Source organism: Numenius arquata, chromosome 11 (assembly GCF_964106895.1).
Source record: "Numenius arquata chromosome 11, bNumArq3.hap1.1, whole genome shotgun sequence".
NCBI lineage: Eukaryota > Metazoa > Chordata > Aves > Charadriiformes > Scolopacidae > Numenius > Numenius arquata.
Window position 1 is genome coordinate 8,441,518 of NC_133586.1, and position 19,064 is coordinate 8,460,581.

General features: G+C 46.2%; 1 protein-coding gene across 5 annotated transcripts in view; it reads right to left on the reverse strand.

The window, feature by feature from the left end:
- The window catches only part of NTRK3 (neurotrophic receptor tyrosine kinase 3), a 216,316-nt gene that overhangs the window by 37,470 nt on the left and 159,782 nt on the right, over nt 1-19,064 (reverse strand). For all 5 annotated transcript variants that reach the window (XM_074156761.1, XM_074156760.1, XM_074156758.1 and 2 more), the window contains 2 exons: nt 5,799-5,929; nt 1,560-1,732 (listed from right to left, as the gene is read on the reverse strand). In XM_074156761.1, the coding sequence (XP_074012862.1) occupies nt 1,560-1,732; nt 5,799-5,929 (304 nt within the window). The remainder of the gene's footprint in view (nt 1-1,559; nt 1,733-5,798; nt 5,930-19,064) is intronic.

Consider the following 19,064-nt stretch of genomic DNA (forward strand, 5'->3'; position numbering starts at 1 on the left):
GTAGGCAGAGTTCAATCTGCTCTTGCTGGAAGGTTACTGGGCCCCTGCAAGACAGGGTACTACAAGAAGGTCCCAAGGGTAATCAAAGCTGCTCCCCCCTGGACATGGGTCTAAGGAGCTCTGCAAAGCTAGAGTAGCATCAGCCTTCACTCATCCAACCTTGCCAAGGATGCCATCTACCCAGAACCTGAGAGAGGGACTGAGCTATAAAATCATGGTCAATCTACCCACAAATATGCCAAAATGAGGAGGAAAACCAACGCATGTTGGGATGTTCCCAGCTCAGGCACTGCCCTGCGAATGCCCCAAGGGAGATGCAGACAGGTTGGCACTGTTTGGTAGAGGAAAGAAGAAACCTCTGGGGTCCTTCCCCACAGTTCTTCTGGTGTCAGTGATTGCTTAGAAATGAAAACCTCAGGGAAGAACCTGTGTTTCCTAGTCAGAAACTGACTGTGATGGTGGAAAAATAATCACGGAGTGTATCCCAGCCACATACCTAGACCTGCTGAGCTCAAGCTTCTTGTTCCTCCTGCAATCATGTTCACACTTAGCAGTCAAAACAGGAAAATATCAAGGGTCCAATTTTCTAAATACTGGGAAATAAAACTACTAATTATTTCAAGAGGTAAGTACCACTCCACTTGCACGCAGGTTTTAGAGCGTAATTTCTGTATCGTGGGAGAACAGCACCACAAACATCCTCCCACAGTTGCTCCCTGCCCCTCAGCACTAGCAGATTCAGGGCACACAAATGATCTGCCTCACGCTGATGAAATGGTTGAATGATGACTGTGGGGGGCCTCCAGCAATTTGCATCTCTCTAGAGGCAGGGAAGGCAATTACGGCACTTTGTCAGGCCTTGCCTAGCCTCTTGAGTAGCGTGGTGCCACAGGTTAGGATATTTTGTATCTCAGTCAGCATCTCTGTCTAATGAGGCTTAGGGAACAAGGACAAGGGATGGACTCCACAGGCACTGCCTGAGACCCCTCCAACACGTTCAGCTCTTTTCAGAATATAAGAATGAGAACTAGAGACCAGTAAATTCCCAGGATACCAATCAGACCTAGAATTACAGCAAATTTCTCAAAGGAATGCTTTGGTTCTGGTGCTATTGAAGCAGGAGCTGGGTGACATGGGGAGTGATGGCTAGTGGCCTTCCTGCTTCAGCAGAGCATGGCTTTGCTGGGTGGATGGGACTTGAAGCTGCTGACAGCCATGGCTTCACAACTTTCTACCCACACTGTGCAGACAGGGATTGCAGCTGTGCTTCCTTCAGCTTCAAACTTGCTGGGGTGGGAGAAGAAAATCCTGGTTTCCATAGCTCGCAGGGACCACTTCTGGGACTACCCAAGAGAAAATGTTGGGATAGGGCTAATAAAGTACCAAATCTGGTAAGGACCATCATCTCCTACAAGCTGTCTTTGGAACAACTTTCATTACCCAAGCCCACCAGCATCCCCATGGCAGTGGAGTCACTGGTGCACCACAGATCTATAACAAGCCCCACCGAGGCTGCAGAGCAGCTGTACGGCATCTCCTGTGCCCTCCTTCACACGTACCTCAGGAACTTGTTCAGGTCCCCGTGCTTCATGTACTCGAAGACCATGATGAGCGGATCGCCGTCACCACACACGCCGTAAAACTTGACGATGTGCTCGTGCTGCAGGTTGGTGAGCAGCTCTGCCTCCCTCTGGAAATCCTTGCGGGCTGCCAAGGTGGGGTCTTTCAATGCCTGAAAGAAGGGGCACAGATACACACAGGGTGGGCTCAGGTGGGGGAAAAGCCACAACAAAGGGATCCCAACATTGCAGAAGAGCTGATGAGGAAGGGACTGGAGAGGAATCACTGCCACCATCCTGGTTGTACTGGGAGGGCTGGCAGTAGGTGTTGGTGGCACCACCGCAGCATTTTGTTCGTGTAGTTACCATCCCAGCGGGTTCCCCAACTCATTTCCCAGGCAGGAGCAAACATGCCTCAGAGGGTAATAGCTTCCAATTATTCCCAGCTTGGGCCAGGATTTGTACTGGTGACCTAGGGGTGAATGGCTTCATATCTCATTATTATTTAATTCCTGAGCCAGCCAGTCCTTGCTATCTGTCTTTTATTTTGAAATAGCTGACTACACTGCCTTTATTCAGAAGATGGATTTGCCTGGCTGTGCAGTTATTGTGTGGATTTTTCAAACTGCCTCTGAAGAAGGACACTGTCAAGTCCTTTCACATAATTTTTAAAATCATGTTTTTATTCCCTGCTGTTTATAACAGCTCCCCTGGCAGACTGATGCTGAAATCGGTATCCTTATTGAGAATATCTCATCTCCCACATTGCCATGGCAGGGTAGCTTGCAGGCCCCAGGCTGTGTGGACCAGCCTGACGTCGCAGCATTGCTAAGAAGATGTTGCTGTAGGTGTAGCTGCTGATCAGGGGGCGTTCCACAGGGTTGGAGTCCGGTTTGTCCATGCATTATTGTGCAGTTGCATTGGAGAGCTAGTTTGAAAGCAGCGTGTCGTCATCCCAGGGTATTAAGGGAAGGCACTCAGTAAAACAGTTGAAGTCCAGAACATTTGACAAGATGGGATGGCCACAAGAATCAGCATGATCTTTGAAAACTTTTAAGGAAATGAAAATGCAATTCTGGTTCTGAGTTGCTGAGCCTCAGTTATATTCTCCCCATCTTCCACATGCCAGGAGGGCATGTTCCAGTACCAGTTCTGGCTTTAATCGTGCAGCCTAACAGAAGTCTAAAAGGATTCAAGGTAACTTGATTCAGTTATCCCCAGATTCAATCTGATGTGCACCAGCTCCTCCTCAGCGGTGGCAGACGCTATGTAGCTCTCCCCTTACCTACACACAAATATACCTGCCCCCTTTTCCCCATGCCTTGAATCTCCCCGTGGTGACAGGAGAGGTAGCATCAGCAGGTGCAGGCTCCAATTTACGTGCAAAAAGGGATGGTAAGCATCAGAAAGCTGTGGATAAAGGGGCTGGGCACACTGCTAACTCATGTCTGGCTGGTCCACGGCACTGCTGGGTGCGATGTAGTGAGGCCTCCAGAGTAGCTGCCTTTCCCCTTGGAGCAGATCTGCTGCAAGGTTTCTACCCAAGCCTTAGGACACTGCCTCATCTCTTTCTTCTGCCCCCAAACTGCTAGTCACATGGCATAATTTTATTTTAATTCTCTGTCCTCTGGGATAGCTTGACTAGAGATATTTAGATGGATGTTACTTACATGGTGCAGATGGCAAAGCATCCATCCTTATCTCAGGCACCCAATTACTTTTAGTCATTTAATATCTTTATAATGTTGATGCTACCCTATTTTTCCCCAGGAAAACAGTCCCCTCCCCCAGCACTCTTTTCTCTCCCTTTTTCATGTGGTTGTCTGTAATATTTCAAGCTGCAGTGAGTTTAGGTTTCCATCCTTCACACACAATCATTTCTACAAGATTTTAGGACTGTAAGTTTGTAAATATCCCACACCAAAAAAAAAAAAAAGATATTAAAAAAACACTTTTCTAAGGTTGCACAGCCAAGCATTTAGAAATAAGGGAAACAGAGCTGGAGGTGGTAGAACAGGGAAATACCAGCACTGGAGGAAGAGAATGGTTGTCTCAGAAAAGTCACCAAAATGCCTCTCCTAGGAAGGTTTGGGGTAGATTGTATTTGTGCCTCCATCACACGATTCCTGCGTGACATCTGGCAAGTTGCATCCGCAGGTTGCAGTCGTTGTCATGAACTGTCAGTTGTTCCAATATTACCTTGGAAAACCCCTGACCCCCTGGCACCAGGGTCAGGTCTGCACAAGCACCTCGTGTTTATTGCTGCAGCGGGGCTCAACGTGGGTCTGGAACCTGCTGTCCACAGGGCTGGAAAAGCAGGTCAGTAACTCCATCCTCCACTTAAGTGGATCCTTTCAGCTCACTTTCCCTCTTCTCCATCTGGCCTCTGCAAAAATGGGAATGATACAACCCCAGCACCTCTCTGGGAGGCTGAGCAGATGAGTGCACTCACATGTAGGGAGCTCTCAGACACAGGAGTGATCGTGACAATGAAGCAACCCATAGAGAAATGAAAAATACGTATTCGGAGGACATGCCCCGAATACCAACCCCTTCAGCATTTCTAGTACTTGACTTTGTAACCTCAACACACTTTGCTGAATGTAGTTTTTGTGCATTTCTTAGGATGTTTTTAGAAGCAAGCTGAATAAAACAGGAAGCTTGTCCATGCCATCACATCAAAACTCAGCTTATCTGCAGGGCTGCAACCTTTAGATCCACTGAAATTCTGAGTCCATTTAACCGAGGGAGTAACACAGCCACTTTCTTTGGCCCTGGGAGGGAGTCCTTGAGAGCAGAGCAGAGGCAGACCCTGGGCTATGGACTCAGCTGCCCTCACCAGCGTATCCTGCTGGCTGCCTTCAGCTGCAGTGACCAGGGAGGTAGTTCTCAGCCTCTGTTGGGAGCATGAGACCTTCAGGAAATGAGGAAATGCAGCCAAATCTCAACTTAATGTGTAAAGCCTTTTTTTTCTTTCTTTTTTTTTTTTCCCTTCCCTAAGACCTATTATGTGACCCAAATCAGACAGATTTTTCCCTGCCCCCCCCCCCAACCCCCGCCAGAGCTGGCAAGAAGCCAGATTTGAAGGCCCTGCTCCGAAGCTGGATCCGTATGATCTGGCAGAATGAAAGGCACTCTGGAGATGTAAGCTCATAGCAGCAATTAACAGAAACAAGTTCAGATGCTGTTTCTGGCTACATGCAAATGAAACTCAGTAGAGACTTGAGAGACAGGATTGCATAAGGGATGCCTGGCTCCGATAGGCAGGTACCAGTCATATAATCAGGCAATTAATAATATGGGTAGCTGTTCTACCTCAGCTTTAACCAGTCTCAGAGGTGAAAGGTGCAATCTTGCAGTTCACAGTCAGAGCATAAGGGGAGAAAAAGAAGGCTTGAACAGCCAATGATTAAAACAACTCTCAAGTAACTGGATGCCTCCATCATCCTGGAGAGAGTACTGGAACCTTTTTTGCTGTAGAGCACCAGTTCAAATGCAGATTTTCTTCCAAAGAGTTAGGAGGCATCAATTAACTCCCAGGGATTAGGCTTTGTGTGTCTGCCAACCGGTGCCACTTGAGAGGAGAGTGTATTTCTGCACTGAGTGGTCTCCTCTGCCCACAGCCACACTGATGGGGCACAGCTCACATGAGGACCCTTCACAAGGATGCAAACAACACAGGACAAGCCAAGTTGAATTTGTGCTGGCTCAAAAATCACCAAAACAGGAGTGATCTGTGGCTAGGCAAGCAGGAGCTGAGAGGAGCTAAGCTGGGTCGCTTCACCCATCTTGGAGCAAATTGGTTAGTTGTGCTTAGCTTTTAAGTGCTCGGTTTTGCTGAGGCTTTTTTTGTTTGTTTCAGCTTCTGCATGTTCCACAAAGACATAAAATCCATAAACAGAAGAGCCCCGGACCCTTGCAGAGGGAAGGTGGACTCCGCACTGCACTCCTGCAGCCGCACGGGAGCTTACAGCTCCCAGACCGGCTTCTCCTCCCTATCCGTCTCCTGGCTGCGTCGGCAGGAAGAGAGGCTTTGGCATTGGTGAGAACAGACGACCTTGAAGTGAAACACTGAAACTTTGTGTGACTAAGTCGATTTACCACAATCTCCGGCCCCAGATAAATCTCCACCCCTGGCCCCCAGCCCTCCCCTGCTTCCCTTTCCCACACAAGCTCATCCAGCCTTGCTCCACTGGCCAGCCCCTGCCCTACTCTCTGCCATCCGCCCTTGGGATTTACCTTCACTGCCACCAGCATTTTGTCATTGGTGGGGCTGAGGTTGTAACACTCGGCCAAGAACACCTTCCCAAAGGCACCTTCTCCCAGCTCCCTCTTCAAAACGATGTCTCTCCTCTTAATATGCTGGACATCTGTTGGAGGGAGGGGAGGAAGAGGGAGAGGGTTGAGGGAAAAATGAATCAGGGTTAATTCAGGGAATGGAAAACAACTAATTCAATTTTCTAGCAAGCTGCAAAAGATCTGAAATTGCTTTGCAGAAATATCTACAGGGATCTTTTTACCCACCCACAGAATGCAGCCATCTCTGGGATGGAGCTAGTCTCATGCAAAACATCTGCGAGGAAAGTACTTGAGGTTTATCACGTTTTCACTACAAGCTCGCGGCAAGTTTGTCCTCAGGGAAAGGAACCTTTGGGGCAGAATCTGCTACAAAGTCCTGAATCTCTTTGGAATGATCCTGGAAATAATTTGTCTCCTGTGAGGTGTAGCTAAGGTCACGTACCTCTAATGCCAGGCCAGGCAAGATTAGAAGGTCCTGTTGAGTTTTGCATTTCAGTCGGGATAAGTTTAAACCCAAACTCGGGCAGATTTTTGAGGCTGAGCCTTGGCAAGTCAAAGCATTCCCAAGAGGAGGACCATTGACCCCCATGCATCATAGGGCAGTAGCAGGAGCTGATTTGAAGTGCCGAGCACTGCCCCACAGCACGACTCTGACCCTGCAGCCATCTCCTACGCGACTGTTCCCCCAGAAACAAAGTCATCCCAGGATAAAGTCACTGGCACAACAGACAAATGCAACCCATTAGTTTCAATGATCCTTTCCACTGACATTTAGGACAGTGAGGACTGACGGAGAATAGCAACCGAGGTTTCAGGAAGAATCAAAAGAGCAATAACTATTAATTTAACAAAGGACTATGAAGATTGGTCTGCTCAGCTAACAGGGTCATTCATAAGCGCTAGATCTACCCAGGGACTAGGCACCTAGAAGGGCAGATAAGTGACTAGCAGGATCTCCACAAATCCTGGGTCCTGATTAAATGTCACTGGCTGCTGAGAGAGCTTGGGGGTCTCCATACTCTCTTTTGGGGACACCACTAGGACACAGCTACCTTCTGCCAAAGCTCTAAGCACCTTTCTGAAATCACAGTGCCCATACAACTCCTCTGGCAGTACAAAAAGGAGCATTGTCTGGAGGCACAGTTCCCAAAACTTCATCTCTCTAAACTGCTGATCACTTGAGCTTACTGCCTCCCTTGAGAACTGCAGTAGCACAGACCACCCCCAGCTTCAGCCTGATGGTCATGACAGGGCAGTGAGACCTACACACTCTTCTTCAGTGCTTCGTGAGCAAAAGCTGATGCATTAGAGGTCTCCTCAAGCAGAGGCATTAGATGCGACAGTGCCCTCTTTCCACTCCCACCCTGGGGCATTCATAACTTGGCCCTGCATCAGTTTGCTCACAAACTGGACAACTTTTGAGTCTTCTCCAACTTTTCCATGTGCCACAGGAGATACACAGGTATGCACACCTTAGCTCAGATGCATTTCCCTTGGACCGCAGATGCAGGAGGTGGAGGTGACTCATACTGGGTTTCAAACTGGCTGCAGGGAAGCATCACTAACAGCGATCACAATCTCCCACCAGCTCCTACCACCCAAGTAGGCACCCGCATCGACCCACAGGAGCATATGACCCACAACTACATAGGTACCACTTAATGTATCAAAAAGCCAATGGATTGGAAGACTAACATCCTAATGGCTTTCATACAATTAAGCTTTTTAATTAGGAGCTCATAGGCAGGTTTAAGGAGCTGCCATCTCTGGCCCTTTTGCTTGTTTGGGAAGATGGATGCTGTGAGATTGCATAAGCAATGGGCCTTGTAATGAACGATGCCACTATAGAGAATTCCCGTTGACCTTTTCATTAATTGTTCAATAGACTGAAAACTTTTAGTTACCAATATTAATAATATTGGTAACATTAAGGCACAGGGTGGTAGGCACATCCAAAATGACTTTGCAGTGACAGCCAGGGAGAACAAATCACATGTGGACTTTGCCTTCTCCACCTGGTTTAGTTGAGTGTTTAAGGAGTACCTTGAGAAAACTGAAATATTATGTGTTGAAATGTTAAGTGATGCACTTAGGTGAGGAAAGTCCTAATCTTAGAAAAGCTCAAATGACACCAATTTACTTAATAGAGTAGAGGAAAAGGGTTTTTTCCTCTTTTACTTGGCAAGCATTTCTATAGCACTCATCACTACAGTACCTAGGATTTACTGCATTGACAAACCATGTATTTGCATTCTTGGTCTCCTGAATAGCAGCAGTCAAGAAAGCTGCGGGGAAATAATCTTGTATTAAGAGGAGCCCAAGGACACTTTAAAAAACTCAGAATCCCAACAGAAATGTAGCAATTGCAACCTGATTGTCCCATTTGGTGTGAGATAAAGTTAAAAAGGAAACTGTCTCAGAATAACCAGCAATACTATTGGAGATTATTTACACTTCTAATGAGTAAGTAGTAACACCATGAGAACGGAAGCAAACCTCTCTTTGTGAACTCCCCAGGGTCTTGCCCAAAATTTTCAGCTCCCAATTTTTCCTCCCAACAACGTCTTAATAAATGATCAGGCGTTTCTGAGAGCCAGCATCCAGACTGTGTAATTATGTCTACATTATTAAAATAATATCCCATCTGTCTTCAAGACCAGATTTCGCAGCAAGTTGTTAAGGTCACCTGAGAAGCTTCAGGGAAAATTTATATGAAGAATTAAAGGAGATATTGTGGCAGACGGAGTTGAACTGAGGGAGGAGCAATCCTTTTGTGGTAGTGCACTCACGTAGCCCTACTGGATTTAAAGTAAACTTGGATGGTTAAACTAGAAAGGTTCATGAAGGTTGACAGCAACTGGACAATCTTAATGTAGAGTCTGAAAAGTACTTTTGCTGATCACAATTTCCCTCTACTTCAAATGGCCATAAATTTAGCTTCATAGTATTTTAGGCACAAATGGAATAATGAGTTATAATAAATTGCTTTTTCACATGCTATAGGCTTAAAATACTGAAGTTTACATCAAATTCTTCCATTCACGGTGAGATCAGCACTATGATTAATTTTACATTACTATTAAATATGGGCTTGAAACGTACAGCGATGACAAACAGCCCGGGCACTGCGTGTTATTGTGCTAACCTTGCATCTCTTTGCTCGTCTGTCCTGGCTGTAACTCATAAGGAAGGCCGAGTAGCCACGAAAGATGCTGTGCTGCAAGGGCACCTGGGAGGTTCATCTGCATAAATCTGTTTACCTCCTCCCGGAGAAAGCAGAGCCCTGTCTGATAAACAGCTGGTGTTTATTTGTTTTAGGCAGGCAGTGGTGTGTTAATCTGTCTCGGCTGTGTCGCAGTCAGCCTGGCCAACAAGGTGTATGCAAACTGTCTTCCCATAAGTACCACTCTCTCTTTTTTTTTTCCCTCCCCCCTGTACCATTAACTTATAAAAACAAGCCAACAAGACAATTCAAAAGCAGAATCTATGCAGGAGCCACAGCAAGACCTGACGGGAAAATAACTGGGCTTGACAGCAGGATGGGAACTCATTCAAGGCTGTGCTGTATCTGCAGGAAGGATGTGAGCACACAACACTGAAGTAATTCCAGTTTTAAATGAAACATCTTGCAGCCCTAGTCTTGGGATTACTGTGTTGCTGTATGACACAAGAGAGTTGGGCAGATTCCCTACCTTCCTTCTTGTCCATCAAGATTTAACACATGAGGAATGCGTTTCAAGCTCTTGTCTTCGCTGTTGTTCTGTAATAATACAGGAACCACATCAGAAAACACCTGACCTGCAGCTGGTTGGAAATGCCCCATGACTTCAGTTCCATGATGGTAGCAGGTGGGTAAACTAGAACATTAGCAAGAGGATAAGTCTGGGACACTGCACTCACCTTTACAAATTGCCTCTAGAGCAGAAAGACTTCCTTCTCTCTGGAAGAGCCAAGGCAGAAGGGTTGCTGCTTTGGATCTGCGATGGGATCTTACCTAACCTCCTCTGAACCTTTTGCAGGGTGGCTGACTTGATCTGTGCTTCAAGTGCACTCAGTCAGAAAAGCGGCTGTCTAAAACCAGCAACTTCTTCCTCCCTGTATTTGCTCCCATGTGTCCCTTAGTCATGTCTGCTCCTCTCCTCGACACAAACATATTCTAGTTTGCTAACCTTGGGAACCCAGCACAGCCATGGGATATAGGGGAAGAAGAAGAGGGAACAAGATTAATTCTGCTTTTCTCATATATCCATCCTGATGGGTCACTTCTTCACTGGCCCCTGGGATGGAGCCTGGAAAAGCCAGGACTTTTTTTGCTTAAATCACTGAATCAGTGTCCCTTCACCCATCTTTTACACTCATATTGCAGAATCTCTCTTGCTAGTAAGAAGGTCAAGGCAAAAAGACTCTGACTCAACCTTGAAATCCCAGGTAGAACATACAGAACTGGTGACAGACTGTGTGTAATGAAAACACCCTTTTTCTAATAACCACCAGATTTCAATCACATAAGCAGAAATGGGGAAGTTGCATGGGTACATTTCATGAATCTAATTTTTCAATTAGTGTCTCATTTCTAAATCAGTCCTGGGGGTGAAGTGAGGAAGAGATGGGTTCAGTGACACTGCAAATTCTGCATTTCAGATTCCTATCACAGCCAGCATCCTTAAAACCATGATTTTACAATACTTTTGAAACCTGGATGCGCATGATTGTATTTGGACACAGATGACTACAGTGGGAGGTAAATGGACAAATCAAACTCCAAACAGAGTAAACCATGAGCAGTGCCAGTACTTAAGTCGCAACAAAATGCAAAACTGCTTCTTAAGCTGCATCATTTACACCAGGAAATTAATTCCTCAGATCGCCTTCTTCCAAACTCCCGAACAGCAGTCTGCCTGGGCTGTATTTCTAGTGGGTTTCCTGTCCCTGGACTCTTAATTCACAAACAACATGTAGCTCACTAGGGAAACAGAGCAAAATTAGAGAAATTTCTCCTTTTACTTTCGCCACCCTGCTGATAAAGCAGCTTTCTTTTCTACCCTAGAAAAGACCAATATCAATTTTCTATCAGTTTCTTCTTCTCCTCCACACATGTGGCCCTGTTTTCCCTAGAGGTAGATCCTTTCCTGCACCTCTCCATCACCAGCTCCTTCCTCCCTTAGCTTTGTCACATCATGGCATTTCTTCTCTCTTTTCTTCTTCTCTATTTCGTGCCCCTCTTGCTGTTCAATCCCAGTTTTGAAAGTGACTGCTTTTAGATGTGTTTCTAGGGTATCCTGATTCGAGTTTGATCTTCGGCTCTTTGTGGTAATGGCCTTGATTTTCATAAGCTTCTAAAGACTCATTTGCATCAACAGCACTTTATAAATGATAACAACAATGACATTTTTCAGTAGTGGCTGAGTCATTTGCTGTAACAACTAATTTATGGCAAAGAATTGTCTCTTTTTTTCTTTATACATAAGTTGTCCACAAAATGGTACCAAAGTTCTCAGTTAGTCGATATGATTCATTCACTTCTTTCTTGACTCACTGCTAAAATAATTCTTATGAATAAACCCTGCATAGCTTCCCTGCTTCACGACAATTAAAATCAAATAAACAAAGCTTACAATTTACACTGGAATTCTTGTCATTAAGTCATGTAACTACCAAGCAGAGTGCCTTTCATGTCAGGCAGTCAATTGCAACCTGGATGTCAACCAAACGTGTTGATGAGTTACCCGATGTACCTGATCAGAGCAAAGTGTGCAGATCAGGTAGGACCAGATCAAAAGCCTTGCCACTGGAGGGCTGATAAGTCATTCTCTCACAGACTTGTCTCATAGTGAGAGAAGATAATGCACAGAGTCTGAGTCTCCTTCCTGGCATGGTGCAAATCCATCAAAGTCAATGAAGGATATTGATTTCAATCGTGGACTGCTGTGAAGTACACAAAAACAAAGGGAGAATCAACCCCATATCATTTAAAAAAACGGAGACATAAGCAGGCTGTTGCTTATCTCTATGTGGACTCCGAGTAGGTAGACCCTCCAATTCTGGTGGCTTCTCTCCCAGCTCTGACATGAGCCACCTCTGGGAAAAGGTCCAGATACATGCTTTGGCAGCTCAGCACTGTGCTGAGATACTGGTTCTTGACCAAGTTCATCTGTTAAGGCACCCTTCAAGGATTTAGCTTCAAAAGAGTCATGATTATAAGCACCAAACAGTTCTGATGGTCCTTTCAAAAAGACCCCAAATCATGGAGGTTTATGTAAAGCATATCTGAATCTCTGGGAACTTCGTGGAGCAGGCACAGTCCTTGGCTGAGCCACCTGGGCTCCAACACACACGCACCAAGGTCCTTCCCACCTCCTTCTTTGCAGGCCCTGTGGACAAGACGACCTCACTCAGACATTTCTCTTCACTTTGGGGGCAGTATTTCAATCTTACTAATTCTGCATGACAGCTCTCATAGTCATTTGTGTGTGTCCACACAGAAAAATATAGTGAGAAATTTTCTCACATCTTCCATCCATCCATCCCTCCCTTCCTCCCTCTCTCCTTTGGTCTTGATGAAAACAACCTGAAATTCAAAGGATGCTCTCCCTTTTACAGTGTTACCCTTCTCTTTGCATCCCTTCTAAGGCTTTTCGATTCCCAGCAAGCCAACATATGTCACTGGCTTTACAGCCTCTCTTCAGACTATTTCTCATCTCTTGAAGCTTACCAAGATGCTGGCAACTCGCTTCCAGGCACAGCCCCTAGTACCTGACTATATACTATGTTATCAAACAGTCGTGATCATCCTCCTTCATAAAGACCTTAAAAGACAATGACTTTGTGTTTCTGCAATTGTTTGCATGTTCTTACCACCCCCTTCATTCCTTGGGAGCAGATGGAAGGCACGAGTGCAGGTCCCAGATGTGAATGAGACATTCTTGCCCAGCTGACCCAGCAGACTTGAAGCTAATACACTACAGGCTGCTAAAGGGACCTTGGTAACAAATAGAATATCTAGCTGGATAATCTGGACTAAAAAAAATTAACCAGGAATACCAATCTGCACCGGGAGCTGACGTTCAGTGTAATTAGGCTCAAAAAAACAGGAGAACAAAGAAAAACCTCTGCAAGCCACATATCTGATTCTTTGAAAATACCTTACATCCACCACTTCCAAACATACCTCCAGCAATCAGGACATCATCAGCTCCTCTGGCTTTCCCTGTTGCAATAGCAGGTGAAGGGGAAGCCCTCACCCAAAGAGCTGCCTTTCACTCGCCAGCTAACTCCAGCCAGACCTGATCGAGGGAGAGCCGCGTTTCTGCAAAACAGCCCTCAAGCTCCAGAGTGATTTGATTAACGGCACGAAGCGCCTGGATTAGCACCCGCTGAGCTGCCGTAACTGGAGCTGCTGCGTCTCCGCTGCAGCACCAGCTCCGGTATCAGCCACACAGCAACCACCGGCAACGACAGCCAACACGTACAGTGCCCTCGGAGCTAAAGGTGAGGTAAAGGGAGTGTGTCTGTGTACATCGTGTAAAGGAGCTGAGGACAAAAGCAAAGCACAATCACCCCTTAAAACAGCAAGTCAGTAGATGCAAGCCCAGAGCCTGACAGACTCCCTTACCACATCACACTGAAAACCACTTGGAAGCTGGTGACATTACCTGGTGTGACATACCTGCAAAGTTTAAACCCAAAGCAAAGCAAGCCCTCATTTTCCTCATGAAAAAACATCTGAAAAAAAATAATGCTAGCAAGCACTTGGCACCATCGCAAAAACACTTTTTAAGCAAAAACTTCTGTCGCAGCTTAAGCCTCCTATAAAAACAAAACATGATTTCATCCATGCAGCCACATGGTAATTATTTTATGAAGAGAGCAATATAAAGTGTCCCATGAGTACTGGGTGCTGAGCAGTCTCAGCTGGGATGCACAACACCATGGAGTCCTGCAGAAGCACAGCCATCCTGGGGACGTCCCAAAGAAGAGAAGCTACAGCAAGAGGAAGGTTCCTGCACATCACCCCCAGCAAATGTTTTCCAATGACTAGAGCAGCAAAGAAAGGAAGCCTCCAGCATGTCTGGGCCTTGCACAGCAGTGGCTCTTGCCTTTAAGACACATTCACCTCCTCCTCCTCTTTTTGCAGGTTTGGGACTTAATGAAATGACTCAGCCAAGAGCTCATCATATCACAGGACCCTTCCTTGATCCAAGAAGGTAAATGCCCTCACATATGTTGTTGTCAATGGCTAAAATGTCCTTTAGTATGGAGACCTGGAAGACTTCCCAAAAGAAATCTAATGTTTGCAAGGCTCCCTGCAGCTTCTGGGGTTGGGATTCAGGAACAGGCGTGTTCCCCGTTGTACCCCAACCCATGTGCTGCAGCAGTATTTGTGCAGAGGGTCTTCACCTCTGCCCAACCTGCTTCTGCCTGAGACGCATATTAAGATCCCATCAGGTCAGGACAGACACCCTGGTCCCCTTCACTCTTTCCACATTTGCAAAGCCTGGGTGCATGTTTGCCCCGTGCCTGCTCGTGCCTCTGTATTCACTAATTCCTCCTCAGCTACTAAACCCCAGCTGGCTCCCGAGGGGGCACAAAACACTGCTAACCAAAACCTTATTAACGTTTCAGACAAAAGACTTAAAAACAGATGAAAGATTCCCATCGTCTCCCGCACTCTGTCACATAGTTTCTATACTGCAAAGCCAAACTGCCTCTCCACCTTCAACAGTCTGTCTCCTTAGACATCCAGCATCAACTTCTCATCCCGAGGAGACACTCAGGCTCTGCCTTTTTGTATACAAAGGTTAACTACACAACTGGGCTCTTCTGAGGAGGAAGAGTAATCCCAACAAGAGACAGGTAGAAGAGGGACTGGAGTGGGCTGCAGGGGTCTTTGCATTGGGTGAAATGCCCAAGAGCCCCATGGCAAAGTATCATAAAAGGGACCTTACATAAAGCATCGTCCTCACCGACCCATTGGTACGCTCCAGCAGCTCTTGGAAACAGGGATTGGGATTCTTGGCAGGGTGGGAGGAAAAGGGAAAGAGAGAGGGGAAGGGAGTCTTTCGGATGAACATGTTTTCTTTCCACCAGCCAGGCCCTTAGGTCCCCTGCTGCCAAAGCACTCAGAATAAAACATTAATTCAATACCACACATTTAATTACACATTATTTGAAAGTGAATTTATTTAACGGAGGAAAATAGTCTTCAGAGAGCATCTGCCTCCCTCAGACTCATGCGTCTGCAGAGAGGGGGCTTGGAGAGGAGATAGGAGGAATAATGGTTTGTTTTACATCAGCAGCTATTGCTGTTCAGCTCATCCCTTCAAAAGGGGAGATTTTAAAGCGATAGAGTTGTATTTTGCAGGAACTTACCGGCTGATTTGATTTTCCAGCTAGTTTTCACTTGATTGGAAAGCGCTGCTGCAGACAGCTATCACTTATCTTCCTTTTATATTATTTTTCCGAGGGAAGGGAGGGATTACTGGTGGAGGGATGGAGGAGGATTGGCTGCCCCTCGAGGGACCATGCAGTAGTCAGATTTCAGGCTTAAGGCTTTAACAACGCAGTAATCAGACACTTAACAGCATCCTATTGCCGAGATGGATAATCACAAGAAAGCTGGAAGCCACCAGGTCTCAGCAGCAGCCTCACAGCTTTGAGACTGTCTCCCAGCAGGAACACAGAGGCTTACCTTCTACCCCCAAGGTCTCAGAGGCTGTTGGCTATCAGCTCCTCCAGGCTGCAAGTTCACTGCCATGGCTCTGCCTGCTCCAGCGGGGCCAGAAGCCCAGCAGCCCCTGTTTTCAGGCAGTGTCGAGCCTCCTATTTCCCCAGTCAAAGCTCCACCGCAGAGAGATGGGAATGGACTCCAGTACCTGGCACAGGCAGCCCCTCCTCAGCTGTGTGTGAATCATGCTGGGCTGCTGCAAGGCCAGAAAAGAGCTGCTGGGTCCTTTGTAGGAAGGAGTCTGCTCTCAGAAAACTCAGCCTGAGCTTTTGCCTTTGCTATTGTCTGGGTTTTGGCAGCCCTGCAAAGTCCCAGCAGGAGGATGTTACTCAGGGCTGGGTTAATTGGCTCATGCCATGAGCCTTTCTCCCAACCCTCATCACTGTGCTGGGTCTTCCTCCCACTCCTTAATTTAGGAGCAGCACCAAAAAGGCTCCCTCATCTTTGCAACAGCTTTGATTAGACTGCAGTCCCCACCCCGAGTGACAGGCAGACACAAAAGTGTGCTGTGCATCCCCACTGCTAGCACCCAGTGCTCCCTCCAGCAGGTAACAGGAGAGCTCAGCCCAGCTAATACTTACCCCGACAGCAGGGTATGTCTCTGACTGACGGACGTCCCATGGTCAATCTATTGCCCTTTTTGACCTCACCAGCCAGATCCTGCTGGTGCCATCCCAGTCCCAGCAGTCAACCTCAGGGCCATGCTGCAGGGCCATGCTGCAGATAGATATTGCAGCACTGGGTTCAGGTCACAGTGTTAAGCTTTTCCTTGCAATTTTGAAGATTTAAGGGGCTTTGATACTACTGTTGTCAACGTTGTTCATTTTCTGGTTTGAGGGATCTAGACACAGGCTTATGCTTCTTCTGCCTCAACAGATTCTGTTATCATCGTCTTCCTAGTGGCTTCTGACCTTAATGTGCCCCCACCATAAATGCTAAACAATTCCAGATGTACTGAATATGTTCTGGGGGACCATGTGACTGTTACAAGGGTGGCATTAAAGAAAGAGGTATGTTTTGGAAGTGGTTTGAGTGCTAAACCACAGCTGTGGTCCCTGGTGCAGAACCCACTGTGAACAGAGTAAGAACTGGTCCCAAAGTTGGGTGCAAAATGAAGAAGCATTTTTAGAAGAAGTGCAGTTCCCTCCAGATGTGGAAGTGTGAAAAGACTTTCAGAAAAATCTGTTGTGACAGAATTTCTGGACCATCTCAAAGCAGGAAATCTGGTGAGAGGGCCTGGTCTTCTGCATTTTTGAGCTAGAGTTCCAGGCAGGTTGGAAATGCTTCTGATTGTTGCCAGCCTCACCATCATCACAAAGGAAAAGGACAATTTTGGACAAAACATAGCCTCTTTGCTTTTTTTTCTTTTTGCTTCTGGGATCTCTGGGCAGCTATGTTTTTTCTTGCCCTATGTGCAGTTATTCTCCCACCAGCTTCCTTTGTTGGTCATTAAACGAGTGGCTAAAGCAGCCTAACTCATGGAACTAGAAAATTCCAGAAGTGGGGCCATATGGAGTGAAAACATGAGGTGTTGAAAGACAGATCTCAGGATCTCAGGCTCAAGTTATGATTTCATTAGAAAGCCTCTCTCCAATTTGCCCAATTTCCATCTCTCCCCTTCCTTCCCACTTCCTCCAACTCCCTTTCTCTCAGGACTGACACAGGAGGTGCACTTACGTCTATGGCTTGATGAGGTGTTCCCTTGGATTCATGTTTTCCTAACACCCCAAACGGACCTTGCTCCGTCTTTGTTTCTGCCCGAGGTTTCCTTGGCTTTCTCCCTACTTGTTCTGTCTGCACAACCCCATCCCTTTTTTCACCTTGCCAACTTCTCCTGCAGAAGGAAACCCCTGAAGGAGGAGTAATGTGAGACAGCTCTGCCTGCTGGGCTCTAAAATTACTGTGGTTTGGGTGATTTCGGCAATTGTTATGAGGCAGCAAATTATGCAGAGAGGAATAAAGAGAAGGACGGATCATACAAAGGGATTAGCTAATCTGATGGGGATAGCAGCTGGTCCCCATTTAGCTCTCCAGGTCCGTGCATAGTCGGGGCTTCCTGTAACTCCTTTGGTCTATGTCTGAGTCACAAGTAGGACGCAATGAATATTGGACTGGTGCTCCTGTGATTCTTCACAGAAAGAGAAAACTGCCTTTCATCTCAGGTCCCCCTCGCTGCTGAAAATGAGCAGGATAACAGCAGGGTGGCTCTAGATGAGAGAAAGGAGCCCATCAGTATCCAGCTGCATCCTGCAGAAGAGGACCTCAGAAAGGTCACATGGCTTGGCTATGTGTCAACTGCAGAGCTGCTCCATGGTGGGATCCGACTCGTTTCACAGACACTTTCCTCTCCTTGGCAGAACCAGAGTGCTTTGAGGAGTGAGAAATGAACCAGAAAAAGTCCTCCTTGGACAAGGCTTTGGAAATCCCTCATCACCAGGAGTTCAGGACTATTTAAGGAACCACATTTTCTTGTTAGGACACTGCCCTTCCTTCTCCGATACCACTTTTTTGTATCCTGGCTGTGTCCTGACTTTATTATGATTATAAATGAGAATCCATCTTGGTTTATTGTCTGACACTCCCAGCATAGGGAGAAAGAACAAGGGGTAATAAAACACTGTATATTTGTCCATTTGTTTGTCTGTCATCTTCCAGCGATGTCTCATGCCATTATGAGCCAGATGGTTGGGGTGAATTTTCACAGAAAGACATCAGAAACTTCACTGTGTGCAAGAGGGAAAAAAAATATAAAAATCCTACAGTTTTCTCCTGTGGCAAAACATCAGTATCTGCACCAGGGGAAAAATACCCAGTTAATTCTTCTTAAAGGCCCTGGTGAGACTCGAGAAAACATTCTGCAGTGCTGGTAGCCTCAGAAGACATGATTAATTGCAGATGGTGAAAAGGTGCATGTTCAGCTTTACCCAAACTATGTGTGAGGACTGGGTGATCACTAAGTTGGTATTCAAGACACATGGGGAAGGCAACCTACTAGGATCTTCAGCTACAAAACCAAGATTATATATAGATATACTTTTATATATATATATATATCTCATATATGGCTTAACAGCTTAAATTTAAATGTGGATACTGGAGTTTTACAGCAAGAACATACTGCTAATGGAAAGGACCAAAATGGGCAAGATTGCTGAGAAAGGAGGGAAAGGGAAATAATGTTTTGCAGTTAGCTGAGGATGCAGAGGTATAAAAAGGACCTCCCAGAGCTGGCAGTAGCAATTTGTAGATTAATATATGTGGGTGATGCTGCAGAGCACAGAGTGGGGTATAATGGTGGAAAGATCTCTGATATGCCATTAGCTGTTTCTCTTCACTAGCCTAGGACAGGTCTCATTTCATCGGAAAATATCTTGAACAGGAGTATATATGTTGCTTTCCTGAATTGTCTTAATTGGAGGGCCAGCATCAGATATTGGGATGGTTACATGGAAAAATCAGAGGCCAGTTTCCACTAATCTAAT